We start from the raw sequence: 25,927 nt of genomic DNA on the forward strand, positions 1-25,927 counted from the left end.
GTAAAAGCTTTAACTTCCAAAGATTATGATACAGGTATTTGAATAATTTGAAAGTGTTCTACAAGATATATGTTTCTATATTTTATGGTGTATAAAAAATTAATAGATACTTAACAGGTGGCTACTTATGATGGGTGGCTCAAACATTACAACCTAAATATAAGCAACTTTTATATGTGGAGGAGTATTTTCTATTTGAATCTCCAGATTTATCGGAGATATCGTGATTTAGTTCTCATGTGAATCCAAAATGAAATTATTCCCCCTTACGATTCAAAAGCAGTATTTAAGGTGGTGTGATGGAAACATAAAAGCAGAATTAAACTAGTAAGTTTTCTGCATTGAGAGGTGGCAAAGTGACTCAGCTGTGATTTAATGTGTCATCTAAAGACAACGAGCAGAAATTTCCTACTGTAAATGATGACATTGGGTTTCTTTTTATGATTTGGACACCAGTGAATGCTAATCTCTGCAGAGAATTGCCATTCTGGGGCAATTTCAGGAACTTCTCTAATGAGGCTTAGTAGTTGTTTGGATGGCCAAGGTATATTGCCTCTGGAGCTGTATTTCATCTCAAATTAAGTATGTACCTAGATCTGGAAAACTAAAATTGTGAAACTGGGCAATTCAAATTCAAGCTTTGCCTTCTTGCTGGTTTTGGCAATTTCTCTAGTGTTGCTCTGGTAAATTATGAAGCACCAAATAACTTAATAAAAGTTGACAAAATTCAGTGCTAATAATTTCAAACAGAATCCTCACCTACCTGCAATTCAGATTTATGCACTATGAATAGTTCTGTTGAAGGGAAGAGTGACAACACCTGCCAGTTATCAGGAAAATGTTCTGACTTCCAGTTTTGTCATTTCTTCAGAGCAGTCTGAGACACTGCTCAATGCTTCTTCCATCCTCATCTTCAATGTACTGTGGAGCACATTGTACTGAGGAGTCTGATGGCGCTGGGCAGATGGAGCGGTGATATCATTGGGCTTTTCCATTTCTACTTCCTATGAATATTTGCCTTATTCTCACATCTCAGCTCTTTCTCGACATGTTTTAGACTAGAAACATTTTTCCTTTTCAGGGGCAGAGAAGGAATCACTTCTTTTTGATTTCAGACAAGATCTGGCAAGTGAGTTCTTGTTGCTAGTCAAAGAAAAAGCATTAAAAAAATTAACACAGAATCTGTGTTTAGCAAAGTAATTTGCATAAGCTGTACACTTGGTTCTTAGAGTTGGAACAGTTCTAACCTATGACAAATTCCTCTGTCTGGGCTGTCTTCCAAAATCATTTTCATCTACCCTGGCAAAAGAACTGAAGTCTGCGTTCTGCACTAATTAACGGCCTTCAGGAGAAGGGCCCCAGTTGAAATGCTGACACACTTTGTACACGCTTTATTTGTGAAAGGGGATACTGAGCCCATTTGATGGCGCCTCCTGCTCCATCACGCTGTGCAAAATTTTAAGTGAGGAAACAAAATGGGTACAGTCATGTCTTGTTAAGATTCTGAGTCACTAAAACACTGCAGTTTTCCCCATTAAAAAGTACTATATTGGGAATTTCTTATCTTTGAATAACATTGATAAGCAGAAAAAAGACTAAAACCACAGCAGTTCATCAGTGAATATGAACTGTCATCCACTATTTTTTATGAAGCACTACGTCTTAACATAGAATCATAGAATCATAGAATATCCCGAGTTGGAAGGGACCCATAAGGATCATCAAGTCCAACTCCTGGCACCGCACAGGTCTGCCCAAAAGTTTAGACCATGTGACTAAGTGCACAGTCCAATCTCTTCTTAAATTCAGACAGGCTTGGTGCAGTGACTGCTTCACTGGGGAGCCTGTTCCAGTGTGCAACCACCCTTTCAGTGAAGAACCTCTTCCTGATGTCCAGCCTAAACTTCCCCTGCCTCAGCTTAACACTGTTCCCGCGGGTCCTGTCACTGGTGATAACTGAGAACAGGTCACCTGCCTCTCCACTCCCCCTCGCGAGGAAGTTGTAGACTGTGATGAGGTTCCCCCTCAGCCTCCTCTTCTCCAGGCTGCACAGGCCCAGTGACCTCAGCCGCTCCTCACATGTCTTCCCCTCTAGGGCCTTCACCATCTTCGTCGCCCTCCTCTGGACACTCTCCAACAGTTTAATGTCCTTTTTGTACCGTGGTGCCCAGAACTGCACACAGTACTCGAGGTGAGGCCGCACCAGCGCAGAGTAGAGCGGGACAATCACTTCCCTCGACCGACTAGCGATGCCGTGCTTGATGCATCCCAGGATACGGTTGACTCTCCTGGCTGCCAGGGCACACTGCTGGCTCATATTCAACTTGCTGTCAATAGCTGAGTCTCAATAGCTAAGACTCTATCTCAGTAAATATCTTCATTTTGGAAGCAGCAGGATATATGTCCAATGTCTCTTTTACATATAAATGAAAACTGCTGGAAAGGGAATTCAAGGAGAACAGCTGTCATGATAACTCTATAGAGTTCTTCTAGCAGGTCTGCACAGTCCCATAAGTAAGCTTTCCATGCTAGATCCATAAAAGGATTCAGAGCTTTTAGGCATCCAAAGCGTTCAAAGGAATGCAGTCGATGATCAAGCAAGGCACCCAGAAAATAGCACATGTGGAGAGTCAGGCATACCAAAACATGGCATCCCAAAAAACCATGGGAGACATCTAGGTAGTCACCAATAAATGGGAGATGGTGTAATGTAAGAACCCTATAGGAAAGCACCCATCCCTGCTAGTGCTCCACCAATGAGCTCTCTTCTGGAGACTTGCATTTGAGCCAAGAAAGCTCTTGCTTGCAAGGTACATCCTACAAGAGAAACAGCCTGTGCTAGGTTCACATTCAGTCCCACCTCTGTGTTGCTGTGATTTCCATCTTCTAGCTGAACGTCCTACCACGGAGCTGTATGTTGAAAGGAGGCTGTCTTAGTTTTCTCTTCCAGAACTGTTGACTCGAGTATTCACCATCTGCTTTGGAGATATGAATACACACCTGCCTGGGCTGAAGAGAGATCTGAACCTGGCTCGACCATTTCATGTGCCCAGCATGAGCTAAGGAAAGAAATTCCTTTTCTGGCTTGTCTGTATGGAGCCTTACCTGGGAAGCGTGCTTTGAAAACGCTGATCAGACTCAACTTTACAGCTGAACTAGATGGAGAGCTCCTGTGGAGGCTTAACTAGGTTTCAGTGCATTCACTCTGGTCAGGGAATGGAGTACAGTACATCTGTCCAGCAGTAGATTCAGATGCTTAGTGAACTGTAGGAAAACACTTGGAAGAGGCAAGGACATTTAGGCAGCTGCATGATGCTTTAGGAATTTAAGGAATCCCAGTCTCTGTCTTAGGCTTTCCTCCTTGCTCATTTGTGATGAGTGCAGAAAGGGAAAGAGGAAGAGCAGGGGGATTTCTCTCTCAGACATTCCTGCAGGATTTTTCTCCTCAGACTTAACTCTGCTTGCCTGCTGCAGCCCTCAGTAAACCAATTCACTGTGAAACAGGAATGCACTGATTCTGTAGTCACTGAGACAGACAGGATTTTCCCTAGCAAATAAACTAGCAAACATAATCAACATTCTGTGTAAATCCGCATCATTGCCTTAGGAAGAGAAATTTCAAATTTATTTTTTTATGAACCTTAAATGTGAAGTTTTCACCAGCACAAATACTCCAACATTTCTCCTTCTTCTTGGGTACAGAGGATAGTTCTGTCTTGTTTTCGTCCCTAAAAGTATTGACTGTGTTGAACACTAGGCATGTGCTTTCAGAAGAAAAGCACCATGAATGCTTTCATGTCCCTGTATTATCAGCCACGTGCTCCATCACTGGGAGACAAATGGTCCACTGAAATGTGGCTGGCCAGGACGTTCTACATACCAAGCAGATGCAAGTAGAATGCCATAGGGAAATAAGAAACACATTGTATGTGATTTAAAAGGCTTACAGCTATGGAATATCCTTCTGAAAGCTTAATGAATATCTCCAACACATACGCAATCGAAATACAAAACAGGCCATGCATCAGAATATAAAACCACAGAACTGGAGATAATCTCTGAAGAGAGCCACAAAATAAATCCACTGACAGCAGCATCTATAATCATACAACACCAGCATTTGGCTTGTCAAAATGTCTCCAAGCTCAGGATTTTCTGTGGAGAGGAAACAGTCCATGGAGATTCTTTCTTAATTTTATGCCTTCTGTTTGCCACTCAAATAAACTTGTATGCTGGGTTTGGGGGTTTTCTTTGTTTTGCTTTCTTAGACACTAATACAGCCCAGACTGAGTTTGACAAAGTTACTGATTATAAATTCAGCATTCTTGCCACAGGGCTGGAAAAGGACCATTTAAACAGGCACTTGTTCAAGTAACTAAAAATCCAAGCTTTTACATGGTGACTTTTGAAAAGATCTTTCTTCCTAAGGTTTAGATCTTTAGTGAGGAGAATATGTAGAAAAAAGGAGAAGGGAGAGGGGGAAAGTCTCTCAGGACTAGTCTTGTAAAGGCGTTTTTCTGCATAGACCTTCCTGGTTATTTCACAGCATGAGCTCGTGGAAAAACTCTCTTCAGTGGAGAGTTTCCACCAAAAGTTTAGGTGGCAGAGCTGGCAAAGGCCAGGCAAAAGAGGTGAAGAAGATAACTTCATCTGTCCCTCATTCTCAAAGAAAAATGCAACTCTGAAACAATTTATTCTAGAAATGTGTTAGTTGCTGAGTTTTCCCAGCTGCTGTAGTGAAGTGGAGGGATGACTGATGTTATAGCTGTATTGTGTGGTAAGAATGTTAAGCAGGCCAGGCTCAATAACTTTCTATCCAGACGACTGGTTGTAGTGAGGACTCCACAAGTGCCTACTCTGCGGTTAAGCAAGCTGATCCCAAGATATGTAAATGGTATGGGTTGCATTGTTTCACCTTATCCCCATGTTATCTGCCTTACATAAAAGAGCTACGAGACATCTTGAGGAGAAGAAAGCATTCAGACTCTCCTCCTCCAGAGAGTGCTAAAAGCTTATGAGGATGCCTGAAAAGTAGTGGACAAGTCTGGCTTTGAGAAAAGGCTCAGCCTTACACATACAGTGCACCAAATGTTTCGAAACTTTGGAGAAAAAGTGGATGGGATTTCAGACATGGCATAGCATTTTTATTTGCAAATCCCATGAGGTGTCACAGCTCCGTCAGCCTTTCCTGATAAGAGAGATGCTCCAGTCTGCTAATTATCTCTGTAGCCCTCCACTGGACTCTATTCAGGAGATCCATGTCTTGCATTGGGAAGCCCAGAACTGGACACAATACTCCAGGTATGGCCTCACCAGGGCTGAGTAGAGGGGGTGGATCACCTCGCTCCACCTGCTGGCAACACTTTTCATAATGCACCCCAGGATATCATTGGCCTTCTTGGCCACAAGGGCACATTGCTGGTTCGTGGTTAACCTGCTGTCCAACAGGACTCTGAGGTCCTTCTCCACAGAGCTGCTTTCCAGCAGATCAGCCCCCAACCTGTACTGGTGCTTGGGGTTATTCCTCCCAAGGTGCAGGACCCTTCACTTGCCTTTGCTGAACTTCATGAGGTTCCTCTCTATCCAACTCTCCAGCATGTCCAGGTCTCTCTGAATGGCAGTGCTTTCTTCTGGTGTATCAGCCATTTCTCCTTGTTTTGTGTTATCAGCAAACTTGCTGAGGGTGCACTCTGTTCTTTCATCCAAGTCACTGATGAATGAGTTGAACAGGACTGGACCCAATACTGACCCCTGGGGGAAAGCATTAGCTACAGATCTCCAACTAGACTGCACCACTGCTTGCAGGCCTCTAAGCTCTGCCATCCAGACAGTTCTCAATCCATGTCACTGTCCACACATCCCACACTTCTGAGCTTACCTATGAGGATGTTGTGGGAGACAGTGTCAAAAGCCTTGCTGAAGTCAAGGTATACAACATCCACCACTCTCCCCTCATCTACCCAGCCAGTCATTCCATCACAGAAGGTTATCAGATTGGTTAAGCATGATTTTCCCTTTGTGAATCCATGCCGACTATTCCTCATCACCTTCTCCTCCACGTGCTTAGAGATGACCTCCAGGATGAACTGTTCCATCACCTTTCCAGGGATGGAGGTGAGACTGTCTGGGTCCTCCTTGACGTTTTTGAAGATGGAATGACATTGGCTTTCTTCCAGTCCTCAGACACCCCTCCTGTTCTCCATGACCTTTCAAAGATGACAGAGAGTGGCTTAGCAGTAAGGTCCACCATCTTTCTCAATACTCATGGGTGCATCCCATCCAGGCCCATGGATTTGTAGGTATCACGTTTGCTTAAATGATCTCTAAACTCATTCTCCTCGACCAAGGAAAGTCTTCCTTTCTCTAGACTTCCTCTCTCATCTCAAGGGTTTGGGATTCATGAGGGTGGCAGTAAAGACTGAAGCAAGCATTCTATAAATCTGTCTTCTCGGTATCCTTCATCACAAGGGCACCCACCCCATTCAGCAGAGGGCCCACATTCTCCCTCATCTTCCTCTTGCTACTGATGTATTTGAAGAAGTCCTTGTTGTTGTCCTTGATGTCCCTGTACACTCTGATAACATTCCTACATTCCTCCCAAGTGGCCTGTCCCTTTTTTCCACATTCCACATACTTCCTTCTTTTGTTTGAGTTTTGCCAGGGGCTCCTTGCCATCCATACAGGTCTCCTGCCCTTTTTTGCTTGACTTCTTACTCATAAGGGTTTTGAGCTTGGAGGAAGTGATGCTTAAATACTGACCAGGTCTCTGGGACCCCTCTTCCTTCTAGGTCCCTAACTTGGATTTCTCCAAGTAGGTCCCCAAAGAGACCTACATTTGCTCTCCCGAAGTCCAGAGTTGTAATGCTGTTTATTGTGCTTCCTCCACTCAGGAGCCTGAACTCCACTATCTCATTGTCATTGCAGCCAAGGCTGCCACCAACCTTTCTGTCTCCAACCAGTCCTTGTTTGTTTGTTAATACAACGTCCAGCAGCACAACTCTTCTCATTGACTTATCCACCACATGTCAAAAAGTTGTTGTCAGTGCTCTGCAGAAATCTCCTGGACTGTTTGTGCCTAACAGTGTTGTCTTTCCAGCAGATATCAGGGTGGAGAAAGTCCCCCATGAGAACCAGGGCCTGTTATCATGTGGCTACTTCTAGATGTCTTCAGGTCTTGGCAACTCCTCTTCCTGATCAGGTGGCCTGACCCACAACAGTGTCACCCATGTTAGCCTGCCCTTTTATCCTTATCCATAAGCTCTCAACTCACTCGTCATCCACCCTGAGGCAGAGCTCCATACATTCCAGTTCCCCTTTCACATAAAGAGCAACTCCACCACCTTGTCTTCTTGGCCTGTAGCCATCCACAAGAGCATTCTGGTCATGTGATCTATCCCACTATGTTTCTGTAATTGCAATGACACCACGGGGTCAGTCCTTTGGGAGTGGACTGCTCCAGCACGGGTCCCCCACAGGCGGCAGCTCCCCCCAGACCCCCTGCTCCTGCGTGGGCTCCTCTCCACGGGCTGCAGCTCCGGCCCGGGGCCTGCTCCTGCGGGGGCTCTCCATGGGCCGCAGCCTCCTCCAGGCCACATCCACCTGCTCCACCGGGGGCTCCTCCACGGGCTGCAGCGTGGAGATCTGCTCCGTGTGGGACCCATGGGCTGCAGGGGGACAGCCTGCTCCACCAGGGACCTCTCCACAGGCCGCAGGGGAACTGCTGCTGCATGCCTGGAGCACCTCCTGCCCTCCTGCTGCACTGGTCTTGGGGTCTGCAGGGCTGGTTCTCTCACATTTTCTTAGTCCTCTCTCCCAGCTGCTGTTGCACAGCAGTATTTTCCCTTTCTTAAACATGCTCTTACAGAGCATGGCTCGTTGGCTCAGCTCTGGCAAGCAGCAGGTCCCTTTTGGAGCTGGCTGAAACTGGCTTTCATTTCACATGGGGCAGCTTCTGGACTCTTCTCACATTGACTCCCCCCTGCAGGCCCCCTGTGAGAAAAGTGAGAAAAGGAAGTAAACAAGTGGTAGAAGAGAAACTGAATCCAGGCAGGCTGTCTTCATTTTGAGATCAGCTGATGCAGTTTCCCACCGCCCATTCCACCAACCCAAACAGAGAAATGGGTGAACAGGCTAAGCAAAGGTTTCCCTTGAGCCCAGTAAGAGAACTGGTGCTAATACTATCCTGCCTTTCACTGGGTCTCTGCTAAACCTGGTTCCTTGTTTCTGAGATCTTATGAAGCATTTAGAAATCTGAAACTGTAAGGCACTCTGTTAAAGGTGGTGGAATCTTTCTTTAAAGACCCAGCACAACTGTAACCCCAGCACACTGGTATGCCATCATGCACTAGTCCTTGAGGTGTCATCTTTGACCCACACTAATGTAATCCTGCTAAAACCATCTGGTATGTCTGGGGTGCAACTGCCTTCAGCAGTACACTGGAGTGAAATATTTATGCATTAAGATAAAATTAAAATATAATTTTCAGGCATTTTTAGAGGAAGTCTTCAGCTTCAGATGTGGCAAAATGATAGATAAACTTTAAAACTTACATGTAACAGCTAAACGGCTTAGAATATTGTGATAGAATGTGAAGCCTATGGAGACAGCCCAAGCTCGTGCTTTTTAAAGTCGATGGAAAGATTTCTCTGTCTCTCTGAGTGTTGAATCGGTCTGCGAGAGACTGGATGAGATCCAATTGAGGCCCATAGTTACCAGAAGTTGCTACCAACCAATGGCTATTCAGTGAGTCAGTCATATTAAGTGAAAAGATGGTTGCAGTAACATGCTTAGTGACCAATGGCTGCAGACACAGAATATTTTTCTTTCTGCATAGAGGTCTGGGGTCAGAAGACCAGGAGGGGAAGGGCATGAAGGCAATAATTAATTTATCAGTCCATGTATGCCCCCCACAGAGGGATCTGGAGGAACAGTCAAACGAATGCAAACCCGTCGGTGTTTTCTGTAAGGTATTTATTTGATCCAGAGGGCTGCAGGCTGAAGTCACTATGTCTCTCAGGCTGACTCCTTTCACCAGCAGTGAACTGCTGCTTTAAAATAAAAATCCAAGAATTGACCTACAACTGCTACACTGCCAAATAAAACTGAGATTTCTTAGAAACTGCTTTCACTGTGCCTTTTGTGTAAAATATTTCCTAAGATGTCTTTGTGTGGCTATTAGCTATTGTACTTGCTGCACTGTTAAATTTTTTAATGGCAAGTCAAAATGTTTCCTTGAGATCTCTTCTGAAATCTTTTGTTATGGACCACTCTCAAGGTAAACCTGAAACAAATAAGCAAACGAACAAACAACAACAACAACAAAAACAAAACCAACCAACCAAACAAAAAGACTGTTAAAGAATGGGTAACAGTAACATTCCTTTTTTTCACACTCATTGCAAATTACTCAGAAGCATATCTTTGAGGGGGCATGGATTTCAGGTGAACCTGAAAGAAGACACTAGAATAAAAAAGAATTTAAAAAAAGAAGATATATTGGTTAAAATGAAGCACCAAAGTGATGCTTATTCATCCACTTCAAATCTTTCAGGGAACGGTTAAACTAAACACTGCAACATTTTTTCTAATTGATAAGGCTGGTTAAGAGAACTGGACAGAATACGTTACCTACAAAAATCATAGAATTTTTAATTTAGGAGACTTTTAAGCAGAGACCAGGTAAATATTTGCTAGGAACAATTTAGGTAGTGCTGATCCTACTGTAGAACAGAGGAATACACCATGAGACCTCTTTGGGTCTCCTGTAAATTTATTTTCTATGGTTCTGTGCCGACAAACAGAAAGGAGTGTTAGCCAAGAACTTGGGAAGATGTATAGTAATGTTTTAAATCCATTTATATACAAACTAAAGTTTAAGAAAATATACATACGAGATGAAGAACTGCAAATGAAAGATGACAGAAAAATAACACACAGGCATTTGAAATGTAGGCCGAAAATAAAACAGGATTTAGTTTGGAAAATGTATGCTAACATACTTGGGGAAATATAATCTGAATGAATATTCTCAGTGGGAAAGGGAAACCTGGAAATCATTTATGTTACAAAAGACTCTTCTGGCTGATTAAGGACGGTGAATTAGATTGATGTGTTTGGAGTACCACTGTAATGGCTGGAGCTCAGCTGGGACTTTCAAATTTAAGTTTGCTGCTGCTACAACTGAGGCCCACAAATAAATCCCCTAGTACTCATGGTAACCTTCCACAAGCTGATTTATACTTCCATTGAAAATTTGGCTAGAAGTGTTTAGGAGTTCATGCTGTTTTACAATGCGAAATTAAACTGATCACCTGCCCTGGGAAACAGCGTTGGTGTTGAGCCCCTGAAGCTTCACCTGGAGACCAACAGCCAGCTCCAGATATATAGTCTGTGGTGATCTGTCTGCATGCTGTTTTTTCAACAGAGTGAATAAGGTAACAGGCATTCTCCCACCCTTCTCCTATGTATGTATAGTAAGGGAGTCTGAGCAACAAGAGTCTTGATTCACTGACATTAGTATACATTAAAATCCCTCTTCTTGACTTTTATTGACACAGAATTGCACCGGTAATAGTCTAAACTTCTGAGATTAGCTGGAAGAAAAACTATGCAACCAGGTGGGGAAGAATTCAGATGATGAGATAAATCATGGAAAGCAGACAGAAGAACTGGTAAACAAAAGCAAAACCCAACAAAGCAAAACTCCATCCATAAATATCAATGATCTCTTATTTTTTCAGTCCTAGCAAATCATTAGACATGGACTCTTCTACCTTGCCTTGGCTATATGCTGCAGCTACCTTCCCTACCTGTCTGATCACAAAGGGATCTAAAGCTATTGAGTAAAATTCCTTCTCCACCTGTCTGAGAAATCATTTTGAAATCCAGACCCTTGCTTATACAAGGAACTTTAAATTGTGGGTAGATGGAGTTGACAGAAATACTATATGCCACCTGGTAGACTGTGGGTAGCATCTTTTTGCCTAGTTAGAGAGAATAACAACCTATTAATTTCAGACTTTTATTTCCTCAAAGTCCAGAAGCCGCAATCTTGTTTTAGATGTTTTCCTTAATGCAAAGTTTTCCATTCTGTCACTAGCACTCTCAGCAGCTCCTGACATAAACACAAGCCCAAGCACAGCATTACATCAGCTGATGGCAGCAACGGGGATGTCTCTGCTTACTCTGTGTGAGATCTACGGACTCCCATAGTGAACCTATTTGTACTTACATGCAGGAGTGAGTTAGTTAGTCATCTTTATCAGGTATAAAGATTAGCTTGGTTCTTTCTGCCTCTAATACTCACTTTGTGCTGTTTCTTTTTCTAACTATTCCAAAAGGATGTTTCCTGCTGGCTCCTGACAGCTCTTGTCCATTGGGTAGGAAATAGAAGGTAATGTTTCCAAAGGAAGCAACCTACAATCTGAGGAGCCTCTCTCCCAGCTCTGTTAAAGGTGATACCCACAGAGTAAAACAATCTCTTCACTTCTTCCTGCTGCTGATACTGTTTCTCCGCCCAAAGCAAGCTTTAATTAAACCTTCCTGTTTTAACTATGTCGTTTAGTTAAGATGTCTGAGATGACATCTAAGATGAGATCATTGGCTATAATCTGGCAAATGAAGTTGAGCTGTGTGGTCCTCCACCTGTGCAGGGTGCTTTTCGCCATGAAACTTTTCTCTGAAAAGGATTTTGTTCTCTGAAAATTTTTCTTTCTCTCACTGTATTTTATGAACACGTGGAAAGGATCTGATGGTGGGCTTCAGCAGAATAAACACAGAGAAGCTGTGTTGGGCAAGATCATTTATTTGGTTAATTGTGGAGGGTCTTTTCTGTGGGCCTTCAGTGGTGAAAAATACAGCACCACTACTGGCACAAGCCATGCCAGATTTCTGCTGGGAAATATTGGATTGTCAAAGTCTGTCCAGAAAGGGGGCTGAGCCATCTTGCAAAATACAGCACAGATCACCCAAGAGTCATGCAATCTCCGCATCATGGTCCTAGTTCTGCCACAGAAACCCATTAAGGTGCAGAGGGCCAGCTCGTTTACTGAGTTCTTCCAGATTTAGCACTGGTGCAAACGAGGTCAAACTAGGGCAAAATGCACGCAATGTCCTGCAAGGAATGGAAACATGTGAAAGCTCAATTCACGGACCTTCTTTGTAACATGAATGTATATACACTGTCTGTGTAAAGTAACACAAATGGCTGGCCAGGATAAGCTGTGAAATACACAGTTGTAAATCTTGGTGAAGGGTAGTGATTATTTACTCATTTACTTTACCTCTGTTATTTCAGTTGTTCTTTCTAGTATATTTCTAAATAATTTCCCTTCTTGCTCTAATATTTACAGATCTCTTGCACATGCAGACCTTATATATCCATTCATATGTAATCTTGTAACCCAAGTAGATATATTTAATTATTCAAAAAAGTCACATCTTGTAGTCCATTAGCAATTTTCTGTCTGCTAAGTTTGCTCCATTGTTTCAGTATTTTTCTTCTAGAGCAGTTTCTTGGACTTCATTTGATGTTCAAAGAGCAATCATAAGGGGATGCACAGTGGAGAACTATGGTATCCTTGCACTTTAACACTTTAACATATTTCTTTATATCTTTATTTCTTTCAGCTTCTGTATAACAATGTATTGAAAACACATCTCACTTGATCTTCACTGTCACTCCTTGGTCTCCTTCAGAGTTGTTTTCCTGGCTTCTGCTTTCTATTGCATATATGTATTTATTTTTTGTCACCTGCCTTGCATTTTCATAAATTCTGTCTTTCCTGGTATTATACATTATATTATAAATATTATATTATTCTGTCTTTTCTGATATGGTACGCAGTCTCTACTGATAATATAAAACTATTTTTTCTGGGTCATATTCTATGCTGTCAGTGGTAATTTTTGTCTTATTGGTATTATCTGGAAATTTCAATAATTTACTATTTTGTATTTTCCACATTATTTGAAATCCCTCTTAATCTCCAGTCCCTAAATTTGTGTCACAATGTGCTTTCCCTGGATCTCTGTGATTTTTATGATACCACTATACATATATATGAAGAACAGACTATGCATTAAAGAACAAAAAACCTTGGTTGTTTAGACATCGATCTCAAACTTGCAAATGCTTTCAAGTGGATAAAGCACTAAGTCTGACAAATGCTAAAACCGTAGCCCTTGCTAGGGAAAAAGGACTGGCCAGAGCGCATGAGTGATGGGCTGGTTTGTTGCAACCCCCGGGTCACTCCAGAGAGCAAGGAGTTTGCCTTTCCTCGGATGTTTTCACTTTCTCATGCTTTTCATGGGAAATTATCTAACAAATGGAGAAAGAATCAAGCTGTATTGCATTCAGTGTGTACAGCACAGTAAAAACTCAACAAAAAGAGCTTAGGTCCCTGTGCACTAGGCTAAGCTTTGCCTGAAGGAAGATACACAGGATGGACAGGAACTCTGTGGTGGACGCATCAATGAAGAGCATGTAAAATTTGTTTTGAGGAGGCAGACAAACAGCAGTATTTACGACCAACTTTTTTTTTTTTTTTTTTCAGATAGATTTTCCAAGGTATTTTGTATACTCTTTTAACTCATATGTTTGCCAGTCAGGAGCAGTACAACTATAACCACCTCCTACAAACCAGTGGTATATAAATGAGTCTGAAATGATGGAGTTCTGCTAAGTGCTTGGCTGGCATCAGCACTCTGCATCTTGCTGACCACCATCGTGCTGCTGGTGAGGACATAAGGGGCAATGGCCCTGCTCACAAGGTATTAAGCATACAGTTCAAGACTGGCAACTAACCAAAGTCCCCTGAGCCTTCACCAGATCACCTGTATTTCAGCATTGCTCACAAAATTTCCCCTATTTTGGAAAAACAGAAACACAACAGAAGTGTGTTATACACCAGAAGTGATATACCAGGAGTTCTGATAAGGATGGGCATTTTAAAGAGGAACTGAGGAGGGCTGTGCACATGCAGGCATCTGTGCACAGATGCATCCATGATGTGCCAGATGCATCCCAGCCCTCTACTTATATCCTGCTTTTGCAGGCTGGATCTTCTCCATGTCTGGAGTCTGTAAGCAGCAGCCAAACTGGGAATTATTGCAAGATGTGAAGAGCTGCAGTCTGCTAGGTGATCAGTATAGGGGAAAAGACTACAAACACAACTCAGACAGCTCTTCATTGTCGAACTTTAAAAAAAATATATAATAAATATAAAGTGAAAAGTAATCTGGGATTCTGAATTATTTTGGTATTCAGAGTCCATAGCAATTCAGCAACATGGGTAAAAATGTTTGTGAACACCTCATAATGTTTATAAGGTAAATATTTCTTTATTAAATGGCATTGCCATTAGAACAGTTCTGAATGTAAAAATCGTTATATAATGTGCTGAAAGCAAATGTATTTTTTACCTTCAAAATTAGACCCCACCGAATTTCTGGGAAATACAACATACAACATAATTTTGCACCATTCTTTGTGCAGAGCTAAAGGTGCATATTTTTATATATATCTTTAATTCCCGTAAGTTTACTACTTTGTAAGAAGTCAGTAGATTTTATATTACCACATCGCTGCTCTGGGCACTAGAAAAGAAAAATGTCTAGAAAACATTTTCTTGAGAAAAAGTTTTTTGTTTCGCATCAGACTGGGGGATGGGGCAGAAACAAATAAACAACAGTCCAAGTGTGTTCTAACTTCTGCTCACCAATTCTGATTCACCACTACCACCTGGTGTCCCAATACACTATCTTTACTGCATCCAAGGAGCACTTCCCATGGCCTTAGAGCCTACTGATCCAGTGTCATCTTCCCCGCTCCTTGACTCTGCCAGAAGGGACTCAAGGTTGCTGTATCTTAGCTCTCATAAGACACAGCTTTACTACTGTATCCACCAGACTGTCAATAAATTGTGTACTGCTTCTGTCTTTTCTGCTCAGATTGAGTTGATCAGTAAGCATTTTAGTCAGTCCAGATATGACCTCTTCACAGGATTGCTCAATTTCTGAAAGGCCAGTGTATCCTTTTGCCAGCATTTTGGGTTGTTTCATCGATGAATGGATTTCCAGACTGACCTTTTAGTTTGCAAGCAGTTGTTATTATTATTTTTTTAATTAACTTTCAGATTAGCTTTAACGTAGCATTGGACATGTCATTTTCAGGCTTCTGCCTGTCTGACCACTGTGAATCTGACTCTTAGCTTTTTTTCGTGGATCCTGGTACTTTTCTAAAAACATTTGAAAGGTGGGGCCATAGGGCTCCCATAATAAGAATTCAAAGAGGGATTTTCTTTGCTAGCATTGCCAGCTTCTTTTGTCTTCTTGTTGGTGGTCTCCTGCTAGACTAGATGATAAAGCATGAGCAATAATGCAGTCAAAATCAAGCCCATGAATCTCATGACATTCTGGCTATATGCTGAATTTCTGAACTCCAGAGCACATTATTTGGTGAACTTGTTTCAGCTTCTCTTCTTTGTTGTGATTTTGAGCATTGGCTATATTGGTTTTGGTTTTCATGCCAGAGGGTAAACCCTAATTTAATGATGTGATTCCCAACTGTGTCTGCACGGGTAATTTATTTTTCTTTCAGCGGTGTTTCTGTCCTTGCTGCAAACCTCAGCACCTGAGCCTTTGCATCTGTTCTCAAGCCTGTCTTCATAGAAGCATATACTAGACTTTATCTCCTCCAGGTTCTTGTACTATCAGGGTAGAATACAAATTATTCAACATTGCTTGTACAGTTCCTGTAGCTTTTATGATTGCTGCACAAAGTCTGCTTCACTGAAGAAGAAAAATCTGAATTAATCAACAGTTTGCCTGCTATGTCATGTAAGCTTTTCATACAGGAGTCTATTAAATCTGAAACCACTGTCTTAGAGTGCTTCAGCAACATGTATTCGGCATGATACAAGATACATATGAGTCATTTGCTCGACCTTCTGTGGTTTTCATTACTGAGAATACCATGCCTGAAATCACATTATTGCATAAATTAGTATTCTTTGCTTAAATTATTTGTAAATTATTCTTGGCCAAAAATATTTTTGTGATGTCCTTTTCCTTTTCCTGATTTCCTACCCTTCTCTTCCAGTAAAGTTCTTTTCTACCAGAAGACTTGTTTATTTCTTTATTACAAACGTCTTCTTGGAAGGTGGATTCTCTTTATATTTAGCGTCTTTCAAGTTGATATGAGTGGCGTTCTCTGAGAGATGATTTTTATCTTTATTTGTACCCAGTCCAACAGATTTATGACTAGACTTCCACAGAACAACAAAATATGTCTTGTGTATACATGGGCCAGAAGCATCTGACTTTTCATTAATCTCTTAATCTGTGCCATTGCAATAACAGGGTTAGAAATCTTACTTGCTTTCAAGAAGTGGCCTTGTCCTCTGTGGCCTTTGACTTCTTTGGATTTGGAGTGGCTTTCATCTTCAAGTGAAAATCTGGTGGTGTTGAATCTGATGAATGGTGTTGAATCTGATGTCCAAACTAGTATCTTCACCGTAGACATTGAATCCTCAAGGTGATACACTGCTGTGTTGGAAGCTCTGCCCTCCAGTAGATAATTATCTTGAATTTCGGATATTTTTGTGACTTTCACCATATTCTCAATGCTGGGTGTACAGTCTTCAGTGTCTTTTTGAAACCAGATCAAGATTTTGAATGGATTGGATGCAATGCTTTTCAAATTGTTTCCTGAATCAGTCTCAGGAATAAAACAAAATGGAAATGCATAATGATTCCTTATCCACAATATGTGTATCTTGGTACAAATGTTCTGTGCATATCAAGGAATTGTGTTTGAGTATGAGGTGAAATTCTGGTTGGTCTTAGTGACTACTTCTGCTGCTTACGAGGGGCTCGTATCAAGGATGTCACCAAGAGACTACCAAGCCTTGTACAGCCTAATAACTATTATCCACTGCTGTTGTTTCATGGGGGGGGCAGTGATGCAGCTAGGAGGGATTACAGAACCCTGGGAGCAGCAGTGAGGGACTCGGTCATAGGCTTGGCAAGCTGGTGAAGAGGTCTTTAAACTAGAGTTGCCAGGGGAGAGGAATCTCAATCTATCACAATCCTCTCAGTTTGATGCTGGTGTCAGTGATAGATGCCCAGAGCATGGAGAAGGGTCACAGGTCAGTAGAAGAGCACCTGAAGAGCAGCACAAAGGAATTCCAGCCTCTCCAGCCAGTAAGTCAGCTTCATTAGGGGCCCAGCTCAAATGTCTCTATGCTAACGCATGTAGCATGGGGAATAAACAAGAAGAGTTAGAGACGTACGCACACCTGCAGGGCTATGACCTCATTGGCATTACAGAGACATGGTGGGATGGCTCCCATGACTGGAGTGTTGGCATGGAAGGATACAGGCTCTTCAGAAAGGACATGCAGGGGAGATGAGGAGGGGGTGTCTCCCTCTACGTCAATGAGCAGCTGGAGTGCATGGAGCTCTGCCTGGAGATGGGTGAGGAGCTGACAGAGAGTTTATGGATCGGAACTGAAGTGAGGGCAGGGAAAGGTGACATTATAGTGGAGGTCTGCTACAGGCCACCTGGTTAGGAAGACCAAGCAGATGAGGCCCTCTATAGACAGATAGAAGCAGCCTCACATTCACAAGTCCTGGTCCTCATGGGGGACATGAACCACCCTGGTATCTGTTGGAGGGACAGCACAACAGGGCACAGACAATTCAGGAGGTTCCTGGAATGCTCTGATGATAACTTCCTTCTCCAAGTGATAGAGGAGCCAGCGAAGAGACATGCTGTACTGGACCTCATTCTCACCAACAAGGAGGGGCTGGTGGGGTATGTGAAGCTCAAGAGCAGCCTTGGCTGCAGTGGCCATGAAATGGTGGAGTTAAGGATCCTGAGGGCAGTGAGGAGGAAGCATGGCAAGCTCACTACCCTGGGCTTCAGGAGAGCAGACTTTGGCCTCTTCAAGGATCTGCTTGGTAGAGTACCATGGGACAAAGCCATGTAGGGAAGAAGGGCCCAAGAAAGCTGCTTAATATTCAGGGATCACTTCCTCCAAGCTCAGGAGCAATGCAACCCAACAAAGAGGAAGTCTGGCAAAAACACCAGGATACCTGCGTGGATGAACAAGGAGATCCTGGCTAAACTCTGTCAGAAAAGGAGGCCTACAGAAGGTGGAAGCAAGGACAGATAGCCTGGGAGGAATACAGAGACATCGTCTGAGCAGCCAGGGATCAGCTTAGGAAAGCCAAAGCCCTATTACAATTGAATTTGGCCAGGGGCATCAAGGACAACAACAAAGGCTTCTGTAACTACATCAGTGATAAAAGGAAGACTAGGGAAATTGTGGATTCACTCCAGAATGAAACAGGAGACCTGGTTACCCAGGCTATGGAGAGGCTGAGGTACTTAATTACTTTTTTTGCCTCAGTCTTCATTGGCAAGAGCTCTAGTCACATACCCCAAAAGTTTCTGTCAACACTTCAGTGTCCAAGTGGAGATCCCTGACGAGTCGTCTTCAGGAATCGGTGTAGGGACCGACACTGTTTAATGTTTTTGTCAGTGATACGAACAGTAGGATTGAATGCACTCTCAGCAGATTTGCTGATGACACCAAGCTAAGTGGTGCAGTCAAGGGAGGTGATTCTCCCTCTCTACTCTGCTCTCATGAGATCCCACCTGGAGTCCTGTGTTCAGCTCCAGGGCCCCAAGCACAAGAAGGAAATGGATATATTTGAATGAGTCCATGGGAGGGCCACGAAGACGATTAAAGGGCTGGAGCACCTCTCCTGTGAAGACAGGCTGAAGGAATTGGGGTTGTTCAACCTGGAGAAGAGAAAGCTCCAGGGACACCTTATAGTGGCCTTCCAGTACCTAAAGGGGGCCTAAAAGGAAGATGAGGAGGGACTTTTTGTCAGCTAATGTAGTGACAGGACAAGGAGTAATGGCTTTAAACTAAAAGAAGGTAGATTTAGATTACATATTAGGGAGAAATTCTTTCCTATGAAGGTGGTGAGGCACTGGAATGGGTTGCCCAGAGAAGCTGTGGATGCCCCATCCCTGGAGGTGTTCAAGGCCAGGCTGGATGGGGCTTTGAGCAACCTGGTCTAGTGGAAGGTGTCCCCGCCCAGGTCCAGGGGGGTTCCAACCCAAACTATTCTATGATTCTGTACAGAGGAACCAGTATGTATACTGATGTCAGTGGTATGTTGTCAATGCAAATAGCAGTGGTAGCAACTAGCTCCACTAGTGACGTAAACGATGTGAATATTAATATGGACAAAGACTAGGTGTTTATGACATCATGCCATTAAACTTGTCTGATGGTTTCTATTGAGGGTGACTGTTGCTCCACTGGTGATGACAACCACTGTCTGATTGCAGATTGCAGGCCTTATTGCAGACATTATTAAGGACACTTCTAATTTTAGGTTAAATTAAAAACATAGACTCTAAGCCCCTACCACTCTGTTGTTTGTTTGTTTGTTTGTTTTTTCTTACAATCAGTGTACAGTCAGACTGCTACTCTTACTGTGCATCTTTCCAAAGAATTAAGGACAACACATGAAAAAAACAAACAAACAAACAAAAAAACAAAACAAAAAACAAACAAAAAAAAAACAGCGAGTGATAGGAGAAACCCAGAACACTGAGGGTATTTATGGAAAGGCATGACAGAATATTTTCTGTTTTCTGAACCTGTCTGGGGACTTGCAACAACCAGTCTTTTGCCTAGCATTGCTTCAAGGTCAGTATCTGCAGTAAACTTGTATGAAAAATTGTATACATGTCAGTATAAGCAGTGCAGCAAGTACTGGCAAAAATGGGGGGATACAGCACATGGCTACATATGTTCACTCCTTGTTCCATTTCAGCATGCAGCACTAATCCTAGTGGCAGAATTTCCTAGGCTCATCCTCTCTGAATGCTTAAGAAGGACTTGTATCTGGAGAATGTATTCTACACTCAGTACTGACGCAAGAATAAGTTTGCGGTAGACTTCAAGATTGTAGGCATAGATACAGGCGTACTCATCAAGATAGGCATGAGCTTATTTATGTAACTGTAGTTCCGTTTGGTAACAACAGAATGGCAGGGACTTGTTTTAGCCTGCTAGTATTTAGGATAAGCCATTTTAAAAATGGCACTTTCATCAGCACAGTATTTCCATTGCCATAGTAGAAATATGAAGCAGACAGATTACAGCTGTGACACTCCTTAATGTCTGAAAGCTTCAATTTTTTTCACATTGGCACAAAACAATATTTAGGTCATTCTGACCACACTTAATGGCCCACTTCTGCTAGCTGGAACAGTTGATATATTTGGCATCCATTTCAGTAGACAGTTGTGTCTTCAGCTATACATATTCCAGCCTGTGGTTGTGCCACAAATGATGGCCTTTTCCTTATGTTTCTAGGTCATACCTGGCTGTTTGAATGTTGTAGATTTGTAATTTACTCTGTCATACACCAGGGAACATAGAATAGAGAATTGCAGTCTTCAACTATGTTTTATTTTCTCACCTCTCCTTTTTTAGTTACTCTTTGAAAGCTGTCTCCTTTCTCCTATCTTCCTCAAACAAGCTCCTTTCAAGCTCCACCATCTTTTCATCATTTGTGAAAGTTTTATGTATTGCAAGCTGAAATACCAGTGATTATCATAAAGATTTGGTGGAAAAAAAGAATTATTTGTCCATGGCTTCTTCTTTAACTTCCTTTTTTACCTCACTTGTTATTTCTTCTTTAATTTCTACGTAAAAATGGGATTGTCCAGTTATCCTGTATCTAGTCTATCTCTAAAACCATCTCAAATAATCCACAATGCAAAGACCTTTGCAAATTTTTCCTATCATTCTTTGTCTTTATCAGTATTTGGAAGGTAAACAAACCTCAAACCTTTGGTTAAATTAAGTGTATGTCGCCACATGAAATTAAAGAGAGAGAAGATTGGTGCTATCACCAGTACCAGAAGATTGGTATCACAACTAAAAAGAACGTTCAGTTAAAATTTTAACTATGTGGTGGCTACACAGAGATGCAGACTGAACTATACATGCTGCTGGAAATATTCACCTTTGATATCCAAGCCCTCATGTACAGGAAATGAACTTTTGTAGTTACTCTGGGAAGAAACCAGGGCAACTTTGTTGAGGGGCTTGAAACAGCTAGGCTAGTCTTAACCCAGGCCTAGCTTCAAATTGAAATTACTCGGTTAGGATTTACAGACTAAATCTTAATTAAAATCGTCTCAGCTTTTGTAAAGGATAATGCGATTAAGGGCTGAGGAACATAGTCTGAAAAAAAAGTAAGTAGTGATTTATTTTGGCTGATAAGAAACATGTATATATCAGATGAGGAATTCTATGTCTCAGGTCTCTGCATGTCCTTACCCAATTTACAGTACAAGAAACTGAAGAATTTTGCTCTCTTTATTTAGTCAACAAATTCCTTACTGCAGAGCAGCAGTAACTACAGTATGTAAGCAACAGAGATGTTTCTGCACTGATGGGATGGCAGATCTAGAATTAAGCTGTGAGAAGAACCCAAAGTTGTGTTGTGCAATCTGGTATTTAGTAGCAAAGAGCATTATTATTATTATTATTTAGCAAATTTACCAAGGAAAAGGTGTAACTTTCTTTAAAATATTTAACAAGACACAAGCTTCTTTCTTGATTTATTGTACATTTTTTTTCTACATGCAGGTGCACACAAAATAATAATAATAAAAAAAACAAACATTTTTTACCATCCCATTCTCTTCTTTCTTGCCTCCAAGAATATAACAATTTATTTTACAGGGTTTTCTGCTCTGTAACCAGACTGTATTACCAGATATTGGTGAATATCATAATAAAAATACAAGAAAGGAATGGATATGAAAAAAAAATAATTGTTGACAGTATGTAGTAGATTATGGAAATATGGGACTTTCAATTTTTCACCAGAGAAAAGTAAGAATTTAATTTGGTAGCTTTACACTTTGTTGTGCTTATAGACAGACTCACACTGAAACTGGGATTTTTCAAAGAAAATGAAAGTCTTCCAAAAAATCTCCGTCTCAGTGAAAATATAAGCATAAAAGTATAGGATGTTTCTGTAGGGAGAGCCTGTATTTTTTTTTTTTAATTCATTCAGCTGAAAATATTACACTTAGATTTATAAAGGATCAGGAAATCCTAATTCAATACTTTAACTCCAAAAAATGCCTCTTTCAAAGATGAGTTCTAATTAAGTTTTTGAAATAACTTAGTTTTGATGTTCATCTTTTTCCAGAGGAATTTTCTGGTTTGTTTGTTTGTTTGTTTTGTTTTGTTTTTCATTTTCAATATAAATCATCCTGTAACAATTGCAATTATTACAAAATATAAACTAAAATATAATTAACTGAGCAGACATTATATCACTAGTATTATTCAATAGTGTTGAGAAAGAGTTTGAATGCAAATTTTTAATACTCCAGATCCTGCAAAGTTTTATGCAGGTAGTTAATTTTACAGTTCAGGATTTTTCTGTTGATTTCATGAACTTGTCTATGAAGTGCACTTCACTAAATGTTCATGTTCAAAAGAGAATGCTATACACCACATGCTGTCTTATCCTATTGCATTTATTAAATCTTAAATTTGTTTTTGGAGTACCACAAAAGGCTACAGAATTTCTAGTCCACAGCACTACTGCTGCAGAATGTTGATTAATATTCCGATGAAGGCTTGGCTACAGATGCAGTGAAATACAGGAATGTTGTCAACTGCATAGATGTTCTCTTTTCCATGACTTTTTTTCATTTATTTATGTTACAAAACCCACGTAAGATTACAACAGTAGCCACAAGGGGAATTTGAATTTTCTATTATGCATTTTGTATTCTTGACATATATTTTTATATCTTTTTCAATCACTTAATCTTCTTGTCCAATTTCCTACTTTATTTGGTTGTTCCATATTGCTAGAGGTGGGAGAAAATGCTTCCAACTTGATTTACAAAATGATAAGACTCAAGAACAGATATGGTACCTGTCATTCTTTTTATTTAATTTACTTTGAAATAATTAATTTTCAAGTTAACTGTGTTCCTTTAAATCAGAAAAAAAGCAGATCAATTAATTCCACCCAGAGTGTGGTGCCTTGAAGCCTACCTTGCTGGAGAGCAAAGGAGACCAAGAAAAATAGTTCTGTCAGTACAATTCAGCAAGAGGATAAATGGAAATGGAAGCCCCAGAGATGTTTTGTTGTCATTGGGCCAAACTGTAAAGGAATATTCATTCACCCCAAATTAAGATTTATGTATCAGAGATGACATATATAAAGGGGGACTTCAATCATCCTGATATTTGTTGGATAAGCAACATTGCCAGGTACACAAGGTCCAGGAGGTTCCTGCAATGCACTGAAGGTAACTTTCTGATGCAGGTGGTGGAGGAGCCAATGAGGAGAAGTGTGCTGCTGGACCTTGTTCTTACTAACAATGAAGGACTGGTTGGGGATGTGAAGGCTGGAGACAGCCTGGAATGCAGAGATCATGAGATAGTGGAGGTCAGGATCTCGTGAAGAAGAAGCAAAGCAATTAGTAGGATTGCAAGCCAGGACTTCAGGGAGCCAAATTTGACCTCTTCAAAGAAGTCTACCTACTTGGAGGTATCCCATGGGCTAGAGTGCTGGAAGGTAAGGGTGCCAAAGAGAGTGGGTCAGCACTTAAACCACTTCTTCCAAGCTCAAGATTGGTACATCCCTAAGAGTAAGAAATCAGGGAAATGTGGCAAGGGGCCTGCATGGATGAGCAAGGTGCTCATAGATAAACTCAAAGGCAGGAAGAAAGTCTATGAAATGACGGCCACTTGGGAGGAATACAGGAATACTCTCATGGCCTGCAGGGATGCAATGAGGAAGGCTAAGGCCCATTTGGAATTAAATCTGGCAAAGAAGGTCAAGGATAACAAGAAAGGCTTTTTAAAGTATGTCAACAGTAAAAGGAAGACTAAGGAAAAGGTGGGTCCACTACTGAATGAGGTGGGTGCCCTTATAACAAGGGATACTGAGAAGGTGGAGATACTGAATGTCTTCTTTGCTTAAGTGTTTACCGCTAAGACTGCCCCTCCAGAACTGCATCCTGGGCTGCATCAACAGAGGAGTGGCCAGCAGGTCGAGGGAGGGGATTGTACCCCCCTGTTCTGCCCTTGTGAGGCCCAACTTGGAGTGCTGCATCCAGATGTGGGGCCCCCAGCACCAGAAGGATGTGGATCTGTTAGAACGGGTCCAGAGGAGGGCCATGAATTTGATCAGAGGGCGGAAGCACCTCTCCTATGAAGGAAGGCTGAGAGAGATGGGGATGTTCAGCCTGGTGAAGAGAGGGCTCTGGGGTGACCTCATTGCAGCTTCTCAATACATAAAGGGAGCTTATAAAAAAGATGGAGAGCAACTTTTTTGCTTGACCAGACAGTGACAGGACAAGGGGGAGTGGTTTTAAACTAAAAGAGGGAAGATTTAGATTCTATGTTACGAGGAAATTCTTCACTCAGAGGGTGGTGAGGCACTGGAACAGGTTGCCCAGAGAAGTTGTGGATGCCCCATCCCTGGAGGTATTCAACACCGAGTTGGAAGAGGCCCTGGGCAACCTGACAGTAGGGGGTTGGAACTAGAGGGTCTTTAAGGGCCCTTAAAACCCAAGCCATTCTATGAGTCTATGATTCTATGAACCGGCGATGCCCACCACTATGATGGTGAGCATACTATAGAGACCCTTATTAAGAATCAGGTTTCTATTGTGATTCAGCTCTATATTGCAAGTGTAATTTCTACTTGTATCGTCATTTAAGTACATGGCTGTATCATTCTCCTAAATGAAAACCCCATGTAACTTCATATAACTTCAGCTAAGTAAATCTGGTATTAAGCATGAAAACCTACACATGTAGAATATCTAAAAGCAACTAATTAGAGACTGTTGGACTCAGGCACTGTGTCAAATGCACTGAGGGGGGTCCAGGCCAGTGCAAGTTTCAGCTATCCGCTAGCTTACATCCCAGTTCTAGTAGAAGGACTGCAGACTAAAAGATGCTCGCTGTTTTCCCTGGGGTTATCACTGGAGCAAAGGAGCCGCAGATTCACATCCATGATGCAGGCATCCCATAATCCCCCTGCACCTTGCACCCAGCTCCAGAAGATGTGGTTGCTGTGTGCCCTCACCTTCCTCTTCCCCTTTCTGTCTCAGAGGCCCAACATCTAGATCTAACATCAATTTCAACTGAGGCTGAACTTAATATGCTCTATCTTTCAATTTATCTAAGAGCAGGCCTTTATGTCAACACTAAAATATTTTGTTTATCTGTATCTTAATGTGAGATGGTCACATTTTTTCTCTTAGTTATTTATTGCTGTATATTATGAGAAAAATTACTTGTAGGGAGCCTGGAGTAACTTAGGCTACCACTCTTCCAAGGATAAAGGAAGCAATGGCAATATCTCGCTACTAAGAAACAATTTAAAAGAAAAAAAAAAAAAACTCAAATCATTATAAAAGTTATAATTCTATATAAACAGAGGATGCTGTAGGATTGGGATATTAACCTCAAAAATATGCTATCTACAGGAAATAAAATCAACAAATAACAACAATATAAATACTTTGTTCTAACATAGTGCTTTTCATTAATCTGTATCTAAGTGTTTCCTTAATTAGGTAGCATTATTAGTCTTAATGGATGAGAAAGCTGAGATATGAAAATGTGACACCACTTCCATATGTCACAGAACAGAGCAGCAGCAAGACTGGGAGCACACCCTAGGTCTCCAGAGCGCTAACCCTGCACTGGTTCCACTGGAAATGCTGTGATCCCCTTCTGCCATCTACAGTATATAGTCTAGCTTCCTCTCAGTCAAATTTATGTGCAGCATCACAGGAAACAACCTATTACACAAAGATCTCAACAGCATGTGTATGTTTAC

The 25,927-nt window shown here is 41.7% G+C and overlaps 1 protein-coding gene across 1 annotated transcript; it reads right to left on the bottom strand.

Moving 5' to 3' along the window:
- Window positions 1-14,187: 14,187 nt before the first annotated feature.
- Window positions 14,188-16,089, bottom strand: AKAP3 (A-kinase anchoring protein 3). Its single transcript, XM_083829094.1, is given in 3 exon segments — window positions 14,188-14,865; window positions 14,867-15,085; window positions 15,738-16,089. Coding segments are annotated over 3 exon segments (486 nt in total). The 5' UTR covers window positions 15,903-16,089; the 3' UTR covers window positions 14,188-14,763.
- Window positions 16,090-25,927: the final 9,838 nt, after the last annotated feature.

This window comes from Anser anser (genome assembly GCF_964211835.1).
Source record: "Anser anser genome assembly, chromosome: 1".
Taxonomy (NCBI): Eukaryota; Metazoa; Chordata; class Aves; order Anseriformes; family Anatidae; genus Anser; species Anser anser.